Source organism: Bemisia tabaci, chromosome 7 (assembly GCF_918797505.1).
Source record: "Bemisia tabaci chromosome 7, PGI_BMITA_v3".
Lineage (NCBI taxonomy): Eukaryota > Metazoa > Arthropoda > Insecta > Hemiptera > Aleyrodidae > Bemisia > Bemisia tabaci.
The window spans coordinates 1080577-1101083 of NC_092799.1; the positions used below are offsets into that span (position 1 = coordinate 1080577).

The window sequence follows — 20507 nt, forward strand, 5'->3', positions numbered from 1 at the left end:
CTTTACCATAGTTTCAAATGCCGAGGTATCGATAATCGATTTTTCACGCCACGCCACTGTGTTATAAAATTTTCGCTATTTCCAGAAGCTCATGAGGCAGGCAAAGACGGGGAGTTTTTTCACGTGGCAATATCGTCTTTGGCTCATAAGCGAACGGAAGATGATCTAGGATTCCCTGGAGCTGAAACCGTTAGACACGGAGAAGCAAGGCAGGTTCTGCTCCAAGTTGAGGCTGAGGTAATAGTTAGGATACTACGTCAAGGTCACGCCTCACTCTGGGTCATGCTCCTCCTGTCGGATCATTTCTCTGTGCTGAGCTGAGTTCTTTCCACTCTGTTGGGTGCTTCTTTATGTAATTGCTCTGGATCCAAGCGCAATGCACAATATTGCCGAATCTCTTTTAAATTAACCATTATGGACGTATTTCTATGAAACAGAGCTATGTGCAGAGGAAAAGATGGGGTGAGTCGTCCGTCGGACCATAAGAATGAATGGGAAATATAATGCGCCAATGACGTCAGCGGCAACGAGGATCGGGATGGCGGTCTATAACTCATGAGCCCTGTCCACAAGGCTCTTGTCACATGCCCACGGCTCATAGAGTCTGCACATAGTTCTGTTTGACAGAATGTAATATCCCGCCTCTCCAATTCAGCAAACGGAACTGTGAGCCAACTAAGTACGGCACATATGAGCCGTGGGCATGTATCTAGAGCCTTGTGGACAGGGCTCATGAGTTAAAGACCGCCCCGATCGTCATTTCTCTCGTCGTTGCCCCTGACGTCAATGGCGCTTCATATTTCCCATTCATTCTTATGGCCCGACCACTGACGAGCTCACCCTATCTTTTCCTTTGCACATAGTTCTGTTTGATAGAAATACATCCAACTAGGGTAGGTACTTGTTAAATATCGAGGAGGTGCCGGAGTCAATACGTGCAGGACTCAAAAATCCCCTGTGGTATAAATGCGAACTAGAATTAGCACCATAAAAGCATATGAACGGCCCCTCCACCTAACTTTTTCCCCCATGTTAGAGGCTTTTCCTCTTGAGTTGCGCGCTTTTTGAGACAAACTGTTCATTTACTGTGATTTTTGGTCGGCTATGAAAGCTCAGAGAACAGAACAAATGCTCCTACCCATTATCTTGGCTTTTAGCTCACATGGAGTTTAAAAAATGGAAAAACTTCATTTAATCTTTATAAAAGGGGAAAATGAAAAGACGACGTAGTTCCAACCACGGCCAGAAAACTGCAGAGAAATATTTGTCTAGCGTGAATGATTTGCCATGATTGCAGACCAGGTTGCTCCGAGTCAAGGCTGTGAGAACTGCTCTCCCGAAACAAAGATACCATTGCATTTTAATTCGCCTCGGATGTTATCCAGCAGTCGGATCAAATCTGCAGATTTTTATTTTTTCATTTCAGTCATGCTGCAAATTTATTAATATTTTTATAATTTTCGTATTATTTCAAGTTCTTGCGAGCCTTTTATGTTCAAAATTCTAAAATAGTCAAAATCCAATTCAGAGATTAATACAGTCTCTTCAATGGAATCTTAGTGACGGGTAGAATGGGCTATGGGGGGGGGGGCATAGGGTGCGTAAAATAAAAAAGTTCTCTGTGCCCAGGCAGCAAACGGTGCCACTTGGTAAAATTTCCTCCCAATGAAACTGAAAGATGAATAACCTTCACCCTGTGACTTAATTTAGTCAAGGGAGTCACAGAGTGGTGGTTGGTACGGTGGCCTAATGACAATTTTTTTTAAAGTAAATGGGGCATCCCCTTTAACGCTGCGCGACCTCAATAGTGTTTAAAAAGTTTGGTGTCCCTTCAACTCTAGTGTTTTACCTCTGTAACCTGGTGACCAGTTTCAAGTTACACTGTGAAGATCATTCGCCTTACAGTTTCATTGTTGGGTCGAATAATTTTAAATTGCCATGGTGACCTGCTGACCATATTCCTAATCTATTAAGGGTTCAATTCGGCGCGTTTAAAAAAATAAAAGTTTGAAATGTCACCACCCCTTGGCAGTAAACGATGCCTTATGGTAAAAAAAAGATATTATACCAAATTATTAGTTCCTTAGCGCCATTCATCACAGTTTCTGAACTTAAAATGCTCCAAAATACAGACAAAGAGATAATAGAGAAAACGGCACGCAATGCTAGATGGCGGATAGTGCGGAAACTAGTCAAATGGAGTCAGAGGTCAGAGAGAGAGGGATTGTAACTTTCGCTTACACTCTCTGAATTCTTCGTAATCTTATAATGGTTACAGAGAAAGACTCGGAGGAACTCCCGGTCAGCATTTTCGGACAAAATGGTTGGTGTAAGTCTCGCAAATATTGCAAATTCAGGGTGATTTCCCTGTCAATTTTTGCGGACTGGTTCAAAAATTTCAATCGATTACGAGGATAGAAAATGCTTTTAATGCTATGCGTTGGTCGAGTTTAACAAAATTATCCATCAAGTTTGACTAATCGTGAGTTTGAGCTTTCAATAAAATATATTTCATTCCTACATCATTAAATTCTGTACATAAATTAGGAAGTTTCATAAATAAATGCAAATTTCAATTCACATTGAGTTTATGGAAGTGAAGAGCGTAAAATTATCAGTAAGAGTACTTTTACTTAAAAATATTAAAAAGAAAAATCATGCATAATTTACTCCTTAAAACAGGATTGCTTCATTTTTCCCCTGATGAAATGAATTCCCGTCAAAAACTCTGTAAAGCATGCAGCATCTGTATTCCATTTTTTGCGAAAATACTCATGGAAAATTCAAAATACCTAACTTATTAGGGGTTCATACATTTTGTTCATTACGCATTCCCCACCATAAGGGCCACTATATGGAAAGAGAACAAATCATCCTTGAGGCAGTGAAATTGATTAAAAATATTACAGTCGGCGGAAAACTCCATTGTATGTGTTTACTTGTTTGTTATTTTAAAAATCAAAATCAATTAAAAATTGAATGTTATATACCCTGGTAGCACAGCTCGGATCGGTAAGGTTTTAGAAACATTCCACTTGTGTCGAAACTGATTCATCTCGATGAAACATAATAGAAACATTTCAGAAATGTTTCAAGGACGCAAATACTTTGAACATTTCATTGAAACATATCCAAAACATTTTGAAAATGTTTTCAAATTGGATACATTTAACACAACAGAAATGTTTTGAAAACCAATCCAAAACATTTTACAAAAGAAAAATTTGGAGGGGAAATGAAATGTTTTAAAAACATTTTGAAGACAAAGTTGCGAGTCATGTAAAATATTTCATCAGAGACAACATGTTTTGAACACAGTTTAAAAATATTTTCATTTCATCTTACAGAAACGTGAAAACAATGTTTTTAAAATGTGTTCAAAATGTTTTCAAATTGTTCTACTATCACTTTTTAAAAACGTTTTCAACACATCTCCAACATGTTCTCAGATACTTCTAATTTCGAAGTGTTTGGTGAAATGTTTTGGAAATATTCTGAAAATGTTTCAAATTAATCTACAGATTGTTTCAAGCAACTTTTCAAAGTACTGTCAGATACTTTTCCTGCACGGCTCAACGACACCTTCCTGGAACCTATCTGACACATTTTAGATATGTTTTCAATTATTAATAAATATTACTGATTGGTGTGGTATATCTCCAACTCATTTTCAAAACGTTTTAATTCTCTTTCCGATCAGCATCCTCAATTCATTTCAAAACGTTTTGAATATAAATCGAACCAGTGTCGCTGAAGTTTTAGAAAAATGTTTTCAACACATCTCCAACACGTTCTCAGAAACTTCCAATTTCGAAGTGTTTGGTGAAATGTTTTCGAAATATTTTGAAAATGTTTCGAATGCAATCTACAGCTTGTTTCAAGCAACTTCTCAAAGTGCTGTCAGATACTTTTCCTGCACGACTCAACAACACCTCCCAGCAACCTATCTGACACATTTTGGATTTGTTTTCAATTAAAAATAAATATAATGTCTTTGAAACCTTTTTGAATATTTTGTTCGAATTTATACGTCACTTAAAAATGTTTTTGACACGTTTTAGAAATGTTTCATTGAATAACATAGAAACATTTCTAGGACCTTTCTAAAACTTTTCCTACCTAGTTCAAACTGAATCCACCAGAGGGCGTTGAAGTTTAATTTTTCAATTTTACCAAATTTCAGCTTAATTTTTCGTCTCAAGCTATACTTTTTGGACATTTAATTATGTGGAGGTTATTAACACGGTTAATTCCTTGTATGAATCGAGTTCATCTCCATAAAAGCTCATAAGTTATGGATTATCTAGAATATTGAAACCGTACATCGTGCTTTGCGTATACTTTTCTAAAGTGAAGGTGTTCTAATCCCTCTGATAGGTTGATAATGATGAAGTGTAACGATTCAGCCCTCATGCATGGTTGGTATCAAGGGATGCCTGCTGTGATGGTTCTAATTCCACAGCGACATTAGTTAGAACAAATGTCTGAAAATTTTTGATACTTATAGCCTCGGTGCCGATACCTCTCTGAGATGTGTTGAAAAGGTATGAGAAACATCTATCGGACGTATCTGTGAAACGAAATTTAGGGGTGACATAGAGTTGTTTTAGAAACCTTCTCAAAACCGTCGGGACACATGATATGTTTTCAAGATGTTTCAACAAACCACTGAAAGGTTTTGAAAACATTTTTGAAACGTTTCGACGATACAAAGGAATGTCATGCCTCTCACCGAAATGTTTCAAGAATGTGTCAGATATATCTCTGCGACGAATTTGTGGTGCCGATAGGTACCTCACTGAGATGTGTTGTAAAGGTATGAGAAACATCTATCGGACGTATCTGTGAAACAAAATTTAGGGGTGACATAGAGTTGTTTTAGAAACCTTTTCAAAACCGTCTGGACACATGATATGTTTTCAAGATGTTTCATTGAAATGTTTTAAAGAAATTTTTTCGGATCAATGACACATTTTAAAAACATCTTCAATCTGACCTGTGCTACCAGGGTACGTCATCATTTTCTTTGGCCGGCGCTTATAAACTTTACTGTTTGGGTTAAGTTCATCAGTCAGAGTGTCAGTTATTCTTAGGCACAGAGAAAGGTATAGAAACTTGGAGCGTACCAATTTTAATTAAAAGTATTGAAAAGTTGTTGTGTCATCCCTTTCCTGTTACCGAGCCGACGAGAATTACGATTATCACATTTGCCCACGCTACCTCGGAACTTTCCAGCTTCGCACTCTTCAACGGAGGCGGCCAAAGAAAATAAACTCGTCCACTGTTTATGCAAGGACCAACGTTATCCTCAAGCTGTGTCGAGCTATTGCCAGATGACCCACTCAATTGAGAGGTAAAATTTAGAAGTAATATTTGAGTTCACCGAAAAAGTGCTCGGAGGCCGTTTGAGTATTATGCAAAGCACTTTTTCCAATTTTTTCACCCCCTCCCCCTTGTAACGCATCTGTAACGCAATCCTACACCCTCCGTTTGAATTACGTAACGCTGAGCTTGACCCCCTCTCCCCCCTTGTCACGCACCGTAACGCTGGCTCAAACATCCCCCTCTCGCCCCCGAAGTGCGTCACGAGATAGTTGAACTCAAGCAGATGGTTCTTGAATTTGCCGCCGAAAGTTGTTTTCATTTTGGTTCAAGCTGGATTTTCTGGGAAAAAGAAAAAAATGCTTGGAATAAGCAAAAAAAAGCTTGAATTAAGTAGCATCGTCCTCGATCGAAGAAAGCCATATTTCTTTGCGGTAAATTTAAGATTTTTTTTCCAGTAATTTCACTTGTAGAGACAATATATTTTAAAAATCCCACACTAAGAATTGCTGGAAGTGGCGTGCCGTGCTTTGCGATAGATCGATTAATTCGTCATCTAAATCTCTGGAAAAAGATTGATTATCAGGCGTTCATAACGAACAGCTTGAAAGTCAATATTCTTTACCATAGGTCCAAACAGGATTATATCGATTTTCGATAATCGCCACTGGCTATCGGGTGAGGCAAAAGTTGAATTCAGAGGTCCACGCTACTTTTCGACTGATGATGACAATCCCTTTTTACTGAGAGTTAAGACATTAGGAATCCATTTCTGATTTGGCTCTCGTATCCAGGTCTTCACAGTGTCACAACAAATGGGGATAAAGATTACATTTCCACAGACTGCAAATACTGTAAACTTCAATGCACCGGAGAATGAAGGGCGCGTCAGGGAAAAAATGGAGTGAGAGAGGGACCGGAGGAAAGGATACGGGAATGATTTGATCAAAGATTTCGAAAGACATTCGAACTGTGTAATCTTTATTCCCATTTGCGACACCCATGAGCCGACTTGTCTTACCTATCCCGATAAAGGGATTCTAGCGATGACTGCTGATGAAATTATTGATCATAAAATCAAATGAAATTCGCTAAACGATGACCGATTAATGACGGAGTAAGCACTTTGGACAGTTTTTACAAATTGAATACGGGTTACTAAACTAATCGCTCAACTCTTGGGCCAAGAGTCATCATTTGGTGAATGCGGGGTCTCCAAAATAAATTTTGTTCGTGGCGGCACGAAGCGGCAACATCACTCCTGCAGCTGATGTTATTTTTAGGCAAAGATTCAACTAGCTTTTTTATAATATTTTTTTACATAAAACCAGTTCCCCCTTTTCCCTCTCATGCCGATCCAATGTTGAAGTAAATGCAATTATTAACTGTCGCGATTCGTTGAGCAGATCAGTATCTTTCCATCATAAAACCGATGGCTCCTATGATTCTAACGAGCATGCATGAAATGGCAAAAATTCATGTTTCCCATGACCTATTACATCAATCGAATCAAGGCTTTTACACAGCATGCCAAAGTCTACTCTTAGCGCAAACCAAATCTTTGTGTCAATGTAAAACATTTTTTCCTCATAAACGTGAAGCTATTCTGTAATTTAAATTTCATACTGATTTAAAGGACAACGTTTGAAGTTACAACTCTTTTCGGCTGACTGAGAGACTTTAACGCCGAGTGGAAAAGGTATAAGCTACTAATGATGACATAACTGTATGAATTTTTAATCATATCTAATTTGATCAAAACAATAGCTATAACATATCTCTTTCAGTGCTAACAATGAGAATAAATTTACATATATATGTATAGCTTTTCTGAGACGCAATAATCCTAATATCGTCCATTCCGCGACACGCGCAACTAGGGCTGTTGTTATTCTCGTAGGAGCTTAAGTGACAAATGATGATTAACAATGGTCTTAACGGAAAACAATTGTCAAGGAAAACGCACCAAAACGTTTGATAATAAATGATTAGCGTATAGTTTTTAGGGATAAGCCAGACATGCCGACAAAATATGATAAGGCCCGTCCAAGTGACAAGTTTTTGCATTCAGTAATAACGTGGATTACCGAATCGGAGGAAAGAACCGCACAAGAAAAATTAAGTGTGAAAATTTGAAATAATAAAGAGAAATCACTTGCTTGCTATAATTCAATAATGCAGACTGATAATGAGGTGAATGACGCGTGGAACCGTGTTTTTTACAGGGGACTGAAAATAGTATCGAAAATTTAATCAGGAGGGCGGTATATTCCACCACGAGTCTATTTAACTTATGACACATGCTGGAATATTGGAGGGTAAAATAAACGAGCATCCGGTAGCATTTACCATACTTTTGGTGATTGCGATTTGAGTTACGGTATTTGCTACCACAAAGTATTTTGGTGATTACCACATTCACATCGCTGGCGCTAACCATAAACTCATATCACTGTCACTAGAACCATATTTTTTCAAAGGGAGCTGAAAATTAAACAAAAAACTTGACAATTGGTCAGATTTTATCATCATCGGTCACCTGTGAGCCTCAGCCTCAACCATTAAAATTCGATTCTGGCATGCTATGTTGCCCTATTCTCCTCTGAGGATTGAAACATGAAACAATCCCCTTAAAATCCGGAAAAGATACGAAACCATGCTCAATTAAAAATCACCGACATTGATGCCGATGGAGATCGCCCTATAAAACACAACCCACTAAAAAATGCATTTTATATTCTTCGATCTGGCAGCATTCAGTACATAACTGCGAGTTAAATGACCGCGCATGCGCATGGAGGCGCTAACATTGCCTCCACCTCCTCGCGGAACAGCGCAGCGCTGCCAAATTACCGGGGAATTCCTCTATTCACGCGCGAGCTGATTAGGTTGGAAAAAAAGTTAGTTGGGAATTTTGGCAACCCCCTCGGAGCGGTCCGGTTATCCGCGGTACAGATGCACCGTGGCGCTATTCTAATTGATCTGGACCGCGGTTTGCATGCTGCATTTTTGAGCGCATCGCGCTTAATTGCGTCGGATCTCTGTTTATAGTTGCTCTTTCGAGGAATCACGCGTGGAAAACATTCAAATCATATCGCAGTTCATTTTGCATTACCCTCGCCACCACAAGAAACGATTCAATAATCATGACTTCGGTGGCGAGTATGCTCCATTTAAATCCATTAAAAATACCGATTCAGGTAAGGCAAGCTGTCTTACCAAGAATCGATTGTTTTCTATACATTTACATGGAGGAAAAACAGTGTTGCCAACATGTCAAAATCGCACTTACATGACTACAAAATGCTGGCCTTATCGAAACAAAATTGAGGTCAAGTGATTACACAATTGTCAAAATCGATTTTTGGCATCAAAATAAGGCTTTTTTGTTCTATTTAGTTCCCTCAGAAAATCCCCATCTTCAAAAATACTGCCTCTCTAAGTTTTGGCCATAAAAAAGTGTTTTTTCCTATTATGACAACACTAGAAAAAAGTCTCTTGGATTCAGAGTCAAGACTTTTAAATACTTTAACAAGAAAAATACTCTCGATTCAATCGGATTTTTGCTTGAATCGAGAGCGAAGCCTCTTTAGCGGATTTCCTTTTGATTCGAGTGAAAATCCGATAGAATCAACAGTATTTATTCTTGCCAAATTTGTCAAGACTGGACTCGAGAGTGAGACAAAGAGTGAGAACTTTCGATGACGCAATGGAAAGAATGAAGCTGACACTCAACCAGCATTGTTGTCGGTGAAATTGTCGTGCCGCGGTCTCTCAAAATCAGTATATCACAAGATGAAAGTGTTAAGATCAGTGGTGACTGTGGTTGCCCATGTGAGATTGTTCTTCCAACCTTCCCACGGAAACATACGTAATTCGGGCGAATTTTAAATTAAGTCAGACAACTCCGTTTGCTGATGAACCGGTGATGCCGCTGACCTGAGGCCGAATTTTGCTGATCGTGACCCGGTGACCCTGACCGGAACTTTGTCGTGAAAGTAGTCTCGCTCTCCCTCCTGATATTATATTGGAATATATTAGGCAAACCTATTGTGGCTATAAGAACGGCTAGATCAACTGCCGGCTCATTATTAAAATTGCCAGACAAAGCTAAAAAGGAAATAAAGGAAGGTATCCTTATCCTTATTGGTTGAAACGGGTGGTTCTCATAAACGAAGGGAGATGATGGTGGTCGAACTATAGAGTTCCAAGACTAGGGCTCATCATTAAATGAACGTATTTATGGTAAAAGGAACTATGTTGTACGCAAAACCTATGCACATAGTTCCTTTTAGCATGAATACGTCCACATGATCTTAGGAGCTTTTGAATCTACTTCCTTTTAGTTTGGATCATCCAATATTCCGTCTCTTTTATTTTCTCGCTCTAGGTCCACACTATATATATTTTTTTTTTTTTTTTTTTTTTTTTTGGAGTGTAAACTGACAGATTTCTTTTTTTTCAGCTCAAAATGGCAATTCTGGAAACAAAGGCGATACTTGGTGGCGTTCCTAGCTTTCCTCGGATTTTTCAATGTATACACGTTGAGGGTGAATTTAAGTGTCGCTATAGTTGCCATGACGACCGGACAAATTTTAAAAGAGAAGTTGGAGAACGGAACCACGGTCATCTCTACCATGGTTCGTGGTAACTATCATTCCAGTATACTTTATCATACTATGCCAAAAGAGCTTGATGCAAAAACGGCTTTTTTCGCCCCCCTCTGGAAGTTCTTCAGACTTTGTCTATTGATTACTCATACTTGAGCGCTTCTTTTCCCAAATTTTCAGACCCCCAAAAAATTTTGGGGGGGAGCTAGGGGAGGTGGAAGTCAAAACCTATGAACCTCGATATCTCTTGAACAAAGAAAGATATCGAGGTCCGGTTTGGACGAAAAATCGTCTAAAATTGCATACTTTAAGATTCTAAAGGTCGAAATCCCGATATCACATTTTTAAGTCAACATATGTGCTTTTTTCCAGTTTTTAGGTCTAGAAAATTTCTTTTAAACGAAAAATTTACAAAGATCTCAATTTTTGAATTGAACCAAAACCAGTTTTTTAAATTGTTCGTCTTTTCCCGCATCCAACGAGTGGTCCATTAAGCTGGGGAACCGAACGGTTCCGGAGTTATGATCGATTGAAGTTTCCGCTCAACGCACGCCGACCGATTTTCGCGCGGAAAATAGTCGGATTTGACTGTTATTAGATCAGATTGAATGTTCAAACTGAGCAAAATGCTTTATTAGGGACTCTTGAGGGTCACTAAGTTCATTAATTACCGATACTTCCAAAACATTCACGTTTTTAAAATTGCAGCTTCGGACAGGACCACTGAGCGGCCGGTCGGCGCTCAGTGGGCCTCTAAAATAGCGCTGCGGAGCTGTAATTTTAAAAACGTGAATTTTTTGGAAGTATCGGTAATTTCTGAACTCAGCGACCCTCAAGAGTCCCTAATAAAGCATTTTGTTCAGTTTGAACATTCAATCTGATCTAATAACAGTCAAATCCGACTATTTTCCGCGCGAAAATCGGTCGGCGCGCGTTGAGCGGAAACTTCAATCGATCATAACTCCGGAACCGTTTGGTTCTCCAGCTTAATGGACCACTCGTTGGATGCGGGAAAAGACGAACAATTTAAAAAACTGGTTTTGGTTCAAATAAAAAATTGAGATCTTTGTAAATTTTTCGTTTAAAAGAAATTTTCTAGACCTAAAAACTGGAAAAAAGCACATATGTTGACTTAAAAATGTGATATCGGGATTTCGACCTTTAGAATCTTAAAGTATGCAATTTTAGACGATTTTTCGTCCAAACCGGACCTCGATATCTTTCTTTGTTCAAGAGATATCGAGGTTCATAGGTTTTGACTTCCACCCCCCCTAGCTCCCCCCCAAAATTTTTTGGGGGTCTGAAAATTTGGGAAAAGAAGCGCTCAAGTATGAGTAATCAATAGACAAAGTCTGAAGAACTTCCAGAGGGGGGCGAAAAAAGCCGTTTTTGCATCAAGCTCTTTAGCCATTGATAAGTCGTTAGAAGAGGAGACAATCAGGCTTTCAACATTCTAAAGAGGACCCTGTGGCTAATCTTTCTAAATCTGATAAAAATGGCATCATGTCCCAAATACTGTAGTATTCAATTCTATCCGTATGATCCCACGATATCAAGTGGGTGACAAAACGGTAGGTGGTACCCTTCTATCAATTAATCGGAATCAACAAAGTACCAGTAGAATATGAACATGCGACACAGTATTTTAGCAATCAATCGCTGGCGAATAGTAAATCGGAATTTTGTCAAATGCCTAGGCAAATAGTTAAGTATTTATTCTTACTTGGATTGAAATCCCGATTTTTTCCCTAATTTTAAACAAAATTATTCATTGCTCAAAAATTTGCATCGTACGATAGCATTTGAAACGAGTTTTAGCTCCTGAGCGAACATTATTTTTGAAATTTTTACCATGGCATGGAATTCAGAATTTTCCAAATTTTTAAATTCAACTATATATGAGAAGCATTTGAAGAAGAAGGGACAAGGAGAGTTCGTAGATTTGAGAGGTCATTATTACAAAATATTGCAAACTCGTGAGCTCTTCACGAAAACTCAAGAAAATTTCGTAAAAGTGTCGAAAATTTGACCATCTGCCAATGCCTGAACAACTAATTGCCCGAGGAAAAAATATAATACACGAATGATATCAACACGATACACTGTATTATATCCAATAAAACACGTATGATATCTCTGCCGTCCAAAGTAAAAACGCTGTATCGACATTCAACACTTTTTCAATTTTTTCCTGACAAAATGCTGTTTAAAAAAAAAAAAAAAAAAAAAAAAAAAAAAAAAAAAAAAAAAAAAAAAAAAAAACCTAACAAATATCCATCCTTCATTTTTTCAATGAAACTGCGCCACACCATTAGCAACGAAAAATGGACCGAATTTAACAGAAAGGAACCAAGGCACATCAGCTATTGCCAAGTTTAACTGGGAAACTAAATTTTTTACGAAAGAACGTATGTTCGGATTTCTTTGAAAATTTTAAGGAATTCGCTTCTTGCCACGGAGAATTTTTACTGAAATTTGCACGAAAATCCGCACAACCGTTTTCATGTAAAAAATAAAATTGCCCAATGCAATCTGACAATAGCTGATGTGGCTTGGTTCCTTTCTGTTTAACGCGGTTTAAATGAAAAAAATGAAGCCTCGTGGCAATTAGATTTTCTTGTAATTGTAATAAAGCAGTACGGAGTGCGTGCTGGGAAAAAGGGGAAAAAATTGAATTGAGTTACGGCATTTTTGCTGTGGACGAAAGATCTGAATGTTATGTCCCCAACGAGTTGTGCGAGTATGCGATTGTCCCGACTTACTTTCGCGAAAACTTTTCCATGGAGTATCATGTCCTGTACTCCTGATGAGAGGGTTTATCAACTCCCTTCGGGGTGTCATGACTCCGAGGCAACGCTCCTCTCCCGTCACGATGAGTGAAAGAAACCGATCAAGTCTCGGCACTTTCAATTAAGAGGAAAAATTGAATTCCTCCCGAGCGCCCTCATAATCAAAGTGTAATTAAGAGACTGTGCTGCGGGAAACAGCAGTAAGTGAATTCTGAAATGAGCCTTGAAACTCATAAGGATACACACTAACCATGGCTCTTACTACTGTCTTCCGCGGCACGATAGAGTCGTATGTCACGAGAGTCAACCCGTTCGGCGGATCACCGCGGGGCTTTTTGTTTCTAATCTATGTGACATAACCCAGCTACTCTTTAATTATTAATTATCAATCAATAGGGAGCTCAGTGGGAGCCGCCAATTCACCTGCGGCGAGTCGTATTGTTTTTTAAAAGTTTTGAGTTGCGTGATGAGATGGATTTGACGCTTAGAGCGAAACTCTTTGACGCGATCATAGTATTGAAAATGAAGACGTATTGGAAATAATTCCTCCTGTCAACACGTATAGTTTGACGATGAAGTTTCTTCGATGACAAAAAAGTACTATGCTGAGAAAAAAGCCTCAACTTTAGAATAGTTCGAGACTTAGGTAGGGGCCTTGAAAAGTAAAGCCAACAATAATTGATTTACCTTCCTATCCTCCCGATCAATTCCAGTAGATTATAAAGTAGACGATGGCCATTTAAAGCATTACGCTCATCTTCGGGTCGTGGATAAGGAGATTAGTATTATAAATAGCCAAGCGCGTGTTCTTATCCACACTTTGCACAAACGCGTTGACATTATCGTTCTTTATGCAATTCCAAAGTTTTGAGTATTTTTATCGATTTTATTGCTTTTCAATCGTTTATGACGAGTCAGTCGCGAGCGCGTAGCTATTTTTAATAGGTACTAGTCTTCTTATCCACGACCTGAAGATGTGCGTTAATACTCGAAACGGCCGTCATTTGATTTAATATACGAAAGGTGAAGGGGAGGATACCAAAGGCGTGGTGTATTTTACGATAAATCGATTGATCTGCCATTTAAACCTATGGAAAAGTATAGATTACCAGCGTGTTTGCAACGAACACCTGAATAATCGATTCTTTACCATAGCTTCAAACGGGAGAATATCGGTAATGGATCAATCACGCCACGCCGCTGGATCAAGATAACCATCCTCATGTGCCCCGATGAAATTTCATCTTACAAATGAACCGAGTTCATCAGAAAGGAACCAACCCAACATTAAGAATGTTGTTAGGTTCCACTAGTCGTATACATTCCCCCGCCAAAAGCTCAAAGCCGGATTAAAATTTATTTTCTACAATGAGCCTTATGGAAAAATAAAACTTTAAACCTCTTTTTCTCAATTTCAACTTTATGTAAATTGGCTCCTATCTGTTAAACTCGGTCCAAAGCTAACAAAATGAAAACTACCCAACACATAGCTGATATGCACAACTCTTTAAATTCACGATCATTTACATTAGTCGACCACTTCTTCTTCTGCTTCTTCTTCTTCTTCTTCTTCTTCTTCTTTTTTTTCTACTATCGACTAGGGCACAGCCTTGTTTGTAAAAATCTCGAGTACCAAGCACATATTAATCACAAACAAGTATGAAAGGTTCGTCAAAACTTAAAACAAACAGCAATAATTGGAGTAATTTTGGTCAAAGTGGGTCTAAAAATCAGCAAAATTGGATTTCAATCAAAGATTTGTATCGATGTAGTTTCCACTTTCCAGACCATCCGATTGATTGATTTCATTTTTTGTTTGTTGTACAGCCAAAAGAATTTGACTGGGACTCAAAGCTTCAAGGGTTGATCTTGAGCTCATTTTTCTACGGCTACATCTGCACTCAACTGTTCGGCGGGTGGCTTGGTGCGCGGATTGGAGGCGCTCGCGTCTACGGAGTTGGAGTGGCAGTTACAGCGCTTCTCACCCTAATCACTCCACCTTTGGCGAGGTTGAATGTCAACTTCCTGATCGCCCTCAGGATTATAGAGGGATTATTTGAGGTAAGCTGTTCTTAAGATGGTGGCTTCGTCATTTTGCATGCATGAACGTACACTGAAAAACAAGTTCGGTCGATTATATCGTCGCTCCTTTGACATAAAAGCGTACCTCAATTTACACGAGAGCCCTGACAGACATGAAGTTATACGGAGAACAAGGCTCATATGGAAATTGAGATACTTGATTACATCAGAGGGACGACGACACGAGCCGAACGTTCGGAGTTCCCTATCGATTGAACCAAATCGGTTTGTCAAAGCGACACATTGGTTTTTCCCTGAAAAAAAGGTAGGTCATATGAATCCAACGTTCCGTGTACCATATTATCCCAATTATTCGGTTTGTCAAACTGAACTTTCGAATTCTGTAACCGAACATTCGGTTCAAATGATCGCACTTCGTTCGTCAGCTCACTCTACCGTTGAAGTTCGGTTACACGAAAGGTTACATACATACATATGAGTCGCTTTTACAGCGCTCTTTGGCGCTTTACGACGCCTAATCGCCACAAAGCTCGGTCTTCCCACAGGTCATCAGGGAGTTGACACTCCCTCATCTCACTCAACATCCCCTGTTGCCAACCTCTCACTGGGCGTCCCCTACGTCTCCTCCCAGGAGGAACCCAATCAAGCATCTTTTTTTGGCAGCCTCTCTTCAGTCATCCTATTGGCATGACCATACCAAACAAGTTACGAAATTTGGTTAACTTGGAAAAAAATTCGATAGAATGGCACTTTTTGCAGATCTGGGAATCTGCAAAGGCACGTGAAGTACATATCCCATGCTTGAAGTCGCTTTAAAGGTCGCCACTGAGAAATTGATGTAAGCTCGGATGTGGCGCGGATGGAGGAGGACTCGGGAGATGGTGCTTCGTGGTTCGTGGCGGGGCTATGAGGAAATCATTGACCCCGGTTTAAACTGCGACCCCTTAGAAAGCGAGAGTCAAGCTCTTCCTCGCCGAGGACAATCGAGTCACCGACACCGCTGACACGGAGAGTGACTCGTCCACGCTTTCCATTTCTGCCGGGCGAATAACACGGAAACGACACCAGCTCACGATATCCCTCTCGTCCGCTCCACAGCTCAGACAAAAGATCTTTCGCCGAAAGGGATATGTTTTCGCCACTTTTTTGCATACTGAAACAATCGAGAATTCGCACGGAGATTTTTAACCCTTCCTCGGAGAGAGCTTACAAATATGATTTTGCAGTTTTTTTGTGGTTCTTTGCTGGTATGGAAATAGTATAAATAGATTTAAAAGTGAGGAAATCAACCGCCTAGTGACGTCATCTGACGGAATTTTCAATTCAACGCATGTATTTTAGCGGATCTAATCATCTGTCATGTCTCCTTAAGTAATTTTTAAATTTATGAACCACGGCTATCCTCGTGTTTAGTTCATTTACCGAATAGTTTCTACTTAAACACCGATTTCATCAATTTCAGACAACTGCAAATTTTCCCGTGGAAAGTTTCAAATTAACTGATTAAAAAACTAGACAAGAAGAGGGTAGCCTTGTATGATAAAATAAAACTCTTACTTAAAGGTATAATAAATAATAAAAGGTAAAAGATTGAATTGCTTAGGTAAATTTTGCAACAGTGGAGATACATTCCATTATATGGGCCCCAACGCGACGCATAGTGCGGCCCTCTGTGAACAAAAATCAAAAATTCGTCACAACTTGACAACTGATTTTTTTTTTTTTTTTTGGAGTTTGTCATCGTAAGGATATTCCTGATAATAATGGTTAATATTCAAATTTTTACGCTCAAAATTAGTTCCAATTTGGGTAGAAAATAGGCCAGAAATGGGCCGAGAATCACTTGTCCATACGAAATACACGGGAAAACGACGTCAACTTCAGATGAAGATTTCTCGCGTGAAACGTAAAATGCTCCGGGTGGTTAACATTTTCTTAATCCTCAGATATCCAACTTTAATTCCATCAAAAGGATTTTGCGATTTCTTGCGAATATTAGAGGTATATTTGGAGTTAAAGTTTGGGTGTTTCACGTTGCTTTTAAATTCTTAATATATAATAAGCTAATTCGAGGTTGCCAACTTCAAACGAACTTCTCTCGAAAAATACGCAAAAAATCCTGAGGAATAACATTTTCTTCTTCCTCTAGTGTTTTTCTTTGATAGTGCCAAAGGGTTTTCCTATGTAAGGGTTTTCCTATGTCGGTGCAACTATCTTCAATATTTAAAGTTAAATGTCTTTTACCGATTTTTGTTTGCATCGTCCATGAGGATGCCGCACTGTGCGACGGCTTGGGCAGGTCGATGAAATGGACTAAGTTTAGGACTGGCCATCAAGGCCATCCACTAGCCACTTCAAGGTCGATCGAATGAACTGAACCTTTAACTGGACTACATTTTGCAATCAGGGACTACAATAATTCATAAAAATACCCATTTGCTTAGAGAAACTGAAAGCACGTATGATGTTTTTAAAATGAGCTAGAATTTGCGGCTCTTTATTGGAAACTGTAATCCAACAGGACTGCATGTTGCAATTTGAAACCACAACATCGGGCTCAATTTGGATAAAACGCATCTACCATCAGTGTCCCTATGCTTATGAGTGTTTTTTTACGGATGGGCTAGAAATTGTAGTTCCTAGCTTCTTACAAAATGTAGTTCAACTGTAACTCCACGCGTCAGCGCCCCCGTCAGAATTTGATTAGAAAACAAAAATTCTGGTTCCAAAATGTTCCACCTGCGTTAAAAATGTTATTTCAACGCAGGTAAACAGTGAAGCAACATTATAATTCCCGAAAAAGAAAAAAAACATTTGAAATTGAGCGTTGACAAGAATGTAGCCAGCTCTGAACCTGAGGGCTGGAATATCGTAGGTACCCTCCGTTCACTATAACTTTCATCCGAAATCATCCGGTAGAAAGTAAGTCAGATCCAATTTACTCCGTTGACAAATCGCAGTCGGCTCCAGCTGTGTGGAGAGATTTCCACCTGATTCTGAGTCATCGAAAAGTGTTTGACCGATTCGATTGGAGTCTCAAAACAAAACCGGTTGCCTCGGGCCGAACCGATGCACCGAAACAGAGGGCATGAAGCTCGTCACTCTTTCGGTCCGTGAGAGACTGGTTTTCAAAGACGTAATCATCTCTCTTATGCATTAATCGAAGATTCCCTCAGATAAACTTTCTAATTTTGGCTGTTTTCGTATGCAAGTGACATTCCCATGGAATGTCAAGATGATATTAAAAACTATATTGTTCGATATAAAGTCGGAGGGAATGGTTTCACCTGCTATAGCGGGCGCGCTCAAAAGCCAAAAGCTTGGTTTTATGGTTTACTTTTCTACCGCTCGTTAAAGTCTCCGAACTTGGGAAGGGAAATATAAGACCGATATGGGCGGGAAAAAATGTAATTCTCTTGTCTGTACTGAGAACCGGAACCTCCTCAGAATGGCCCCCAAATCAAGATCGCTCCCTATTTTTTTCGATGCCTGTCCACTCTTGGCAAATGAGAGCTCAAAGCAAAAACGAACACTCAGATGCCCGAGATTTTTTAGGGTGGTTTTAACACCTTTTCCAACTTGGGGAAAAATACAAAATCGACAAAAATGAAAATACCTGGATTTTTGTCGACGATAACAGGCGAGGACTCATCTGTCGCCCACTTCTCGTTTCCAGCAACAGGAAATTGAAGTGTTTTATTTGTTGTTAATTTTACTTTAAATTTTTAATTTCCGGATCAAAAATTGCAGTTTGCTATTTTGAAACCTCTCAGATACATTGCACTGGAAAAAAAACAAAAAAAAACAAAAAAAAAACACATTGGATCTAGAGCCCAGACTCTTGAAAACATTGACAAGAAAAAATTTTCTTGATTCAATCGGATTTTTGCTTGAATCAAAACGAAATCCGCTTAAATTAAGAGGCTTGGTTCTTGATTTAGGCTAGATTCTGATTGAATCAAGAGTACTTTTTCTTGTCGATGTTTTTAAGAGTCTGGACTCTAGATCCAATGTGCTTTTTTTCCAGTGTGTTATTTGTCTTGACTTTGTTTACTCATTTTATTTTGAAATTTGATGTATTTCCATCAAACGGAACCAAGCGCCACAGGGGGGAGGGGGAGGGGGGCTTGGATTGGCGGGTGTTGCTCGTTCCATCCTATACTCACAATGCTTTTCCATGGCGCTTAGTTCCGTTTGACAGAACGCGCTATCCGGCATTCTAAATTCCTCAAAAGGAACTTAAATTGGCGCTTAGTTCCGTCCAATTGGACGTATATTTCTGCCAAACATAACTATTAACATGAGCCCTGTTATGCACATATTCGCATGGGTCTTAGGACTCATGTCATAATGCACATAGTTCCGTTTGGCAGAAGTACGTCCAGTTGTTCGTCTGCCTCGTCCATTATTCAGATTGCTTTGATTAAATTCGTAGATTGATAATTTGATTGTTAAATTTGTTCCTGCAGGGAGTGACGTATCCATGCATACACGCCGTCTGGTCTCAATGGGCGCCACCCATGGAGCGAACGCAACTTGCCTCTGTCGCCTTCTCCGGGAGCTTCGTCGGGACGGTCGTCGCTTATCCCGTTTGCGGCTTCTTAGCTGATAAGTTCGGATGGTCCGCAGATTTCTATATCCCAGGTACGTCATTTTATCCCACAGGGGACATCGGCGGATCCAGGAAATGGAGATGTTGCACGTGTGAGGAATTTGCGATTTGACTATTGATTCTCGTGTAAAAATTTGCGAGAAACACGATGGTGCCACTGTGGTTTTCTCTTAAATCAACTCCCAAGCTCAAAAAAAGCTCTCAAAGTTGAGGGCGTAATGGAGGAGATATCCCAGGCTACCATGAGAGTTCACCTCTACATCAAGACAAGCTGACCATGTAAAGATAGGGAGCAAATACATTGACAAGGCTGCCACTTTATTTGGGGACTCATAAAACTGAAAATACGGGAGCCCCGCAACCCTGCTGATGTATTCGCTACCCATCTTTGCATGGAGAGTTTGTCTTGATGTGGAGGTGGACTCTTAGGATAGCGTGGGATATCCCCTTCATTACAGCCTCAACTTTGAGAGTGTTTTTTGAGCTTGGGTGTTGATTTCAGAGAAAATCAGTGGGACCATCGTGTTTCTCGCGAACTTTTACAGAATCAATAGTCAAATCGCAAAGTCCTCACACATACAACATCACCGTTGCAACATTGTCTTTTCTCCATTTAAACCTATGGAAATATATCGATTCTTGGAGACTTGCTCCGACAAGTATAGATTATTGAACATAAATGTACATGGGGAAATCCGGTGTTGCCAAATTGTTGGATCCGCCTATAGCAGGGGAGCACACTTTCACTCTCGCACACTCACCACAGCATGTGATGAAATCCGTGACTCTAGTTGAGTTTGGATCGGACATAGGCAACTGAACTAATTCCGTGACAAAGCGTGAAGTATTACAACAAATGAAGGCGCTCCAAGCCGAGATTATGCTTTTAAAAGTAATTACCATCGAACCTTCACTATGCCAATATCATTGCCATTTATTGAAAAAAAACCATCAAACAGCTTGCATATACCAGTAATGGAGAATTTGCATGCGGACTCGTGATTGCTTCATTTGAAAGATCTTAAAGAGCCGATTTCACAGTATTTTTTATAATTTGTTTCTGATATGGAGAATTGTATAAAAATAGATTTAAAAGTGAGAAAATGCACCACCTAGCGACGTCATCTGACG

The 20507-nt window shown here is 39.5% G+C and overlaps 1 protein-coding gene across 2 annotated transcripts in view; it reads left to right on the top strand.

The window, feature by feature from the left end:
- The window catches only part of LOC109036753 (sialin), a 68129-nt gene that overhangs the window by 16601 nt on the left and 31021 nt on the right, over window positions 1–20507 (top strand). For both annotated transcript variants that reach the window (XM_019051116.2, XM_019051114.2), the window contains exons 2-4: window positions 9788–9962; window positions 14549–14782; window positions 19234–19408. In XM_019051116.2, coding sequence (XP_018906661.2) covers window positions 9788–9962; window positions 14549–14782; window positions 19234–19408 — 584 coding nt within the window. The remainder of the gene's footprint in view (window positions 1–9787; window positions 9963–14548; window positions 14783–19233; window positions 19409–20507) is intronic.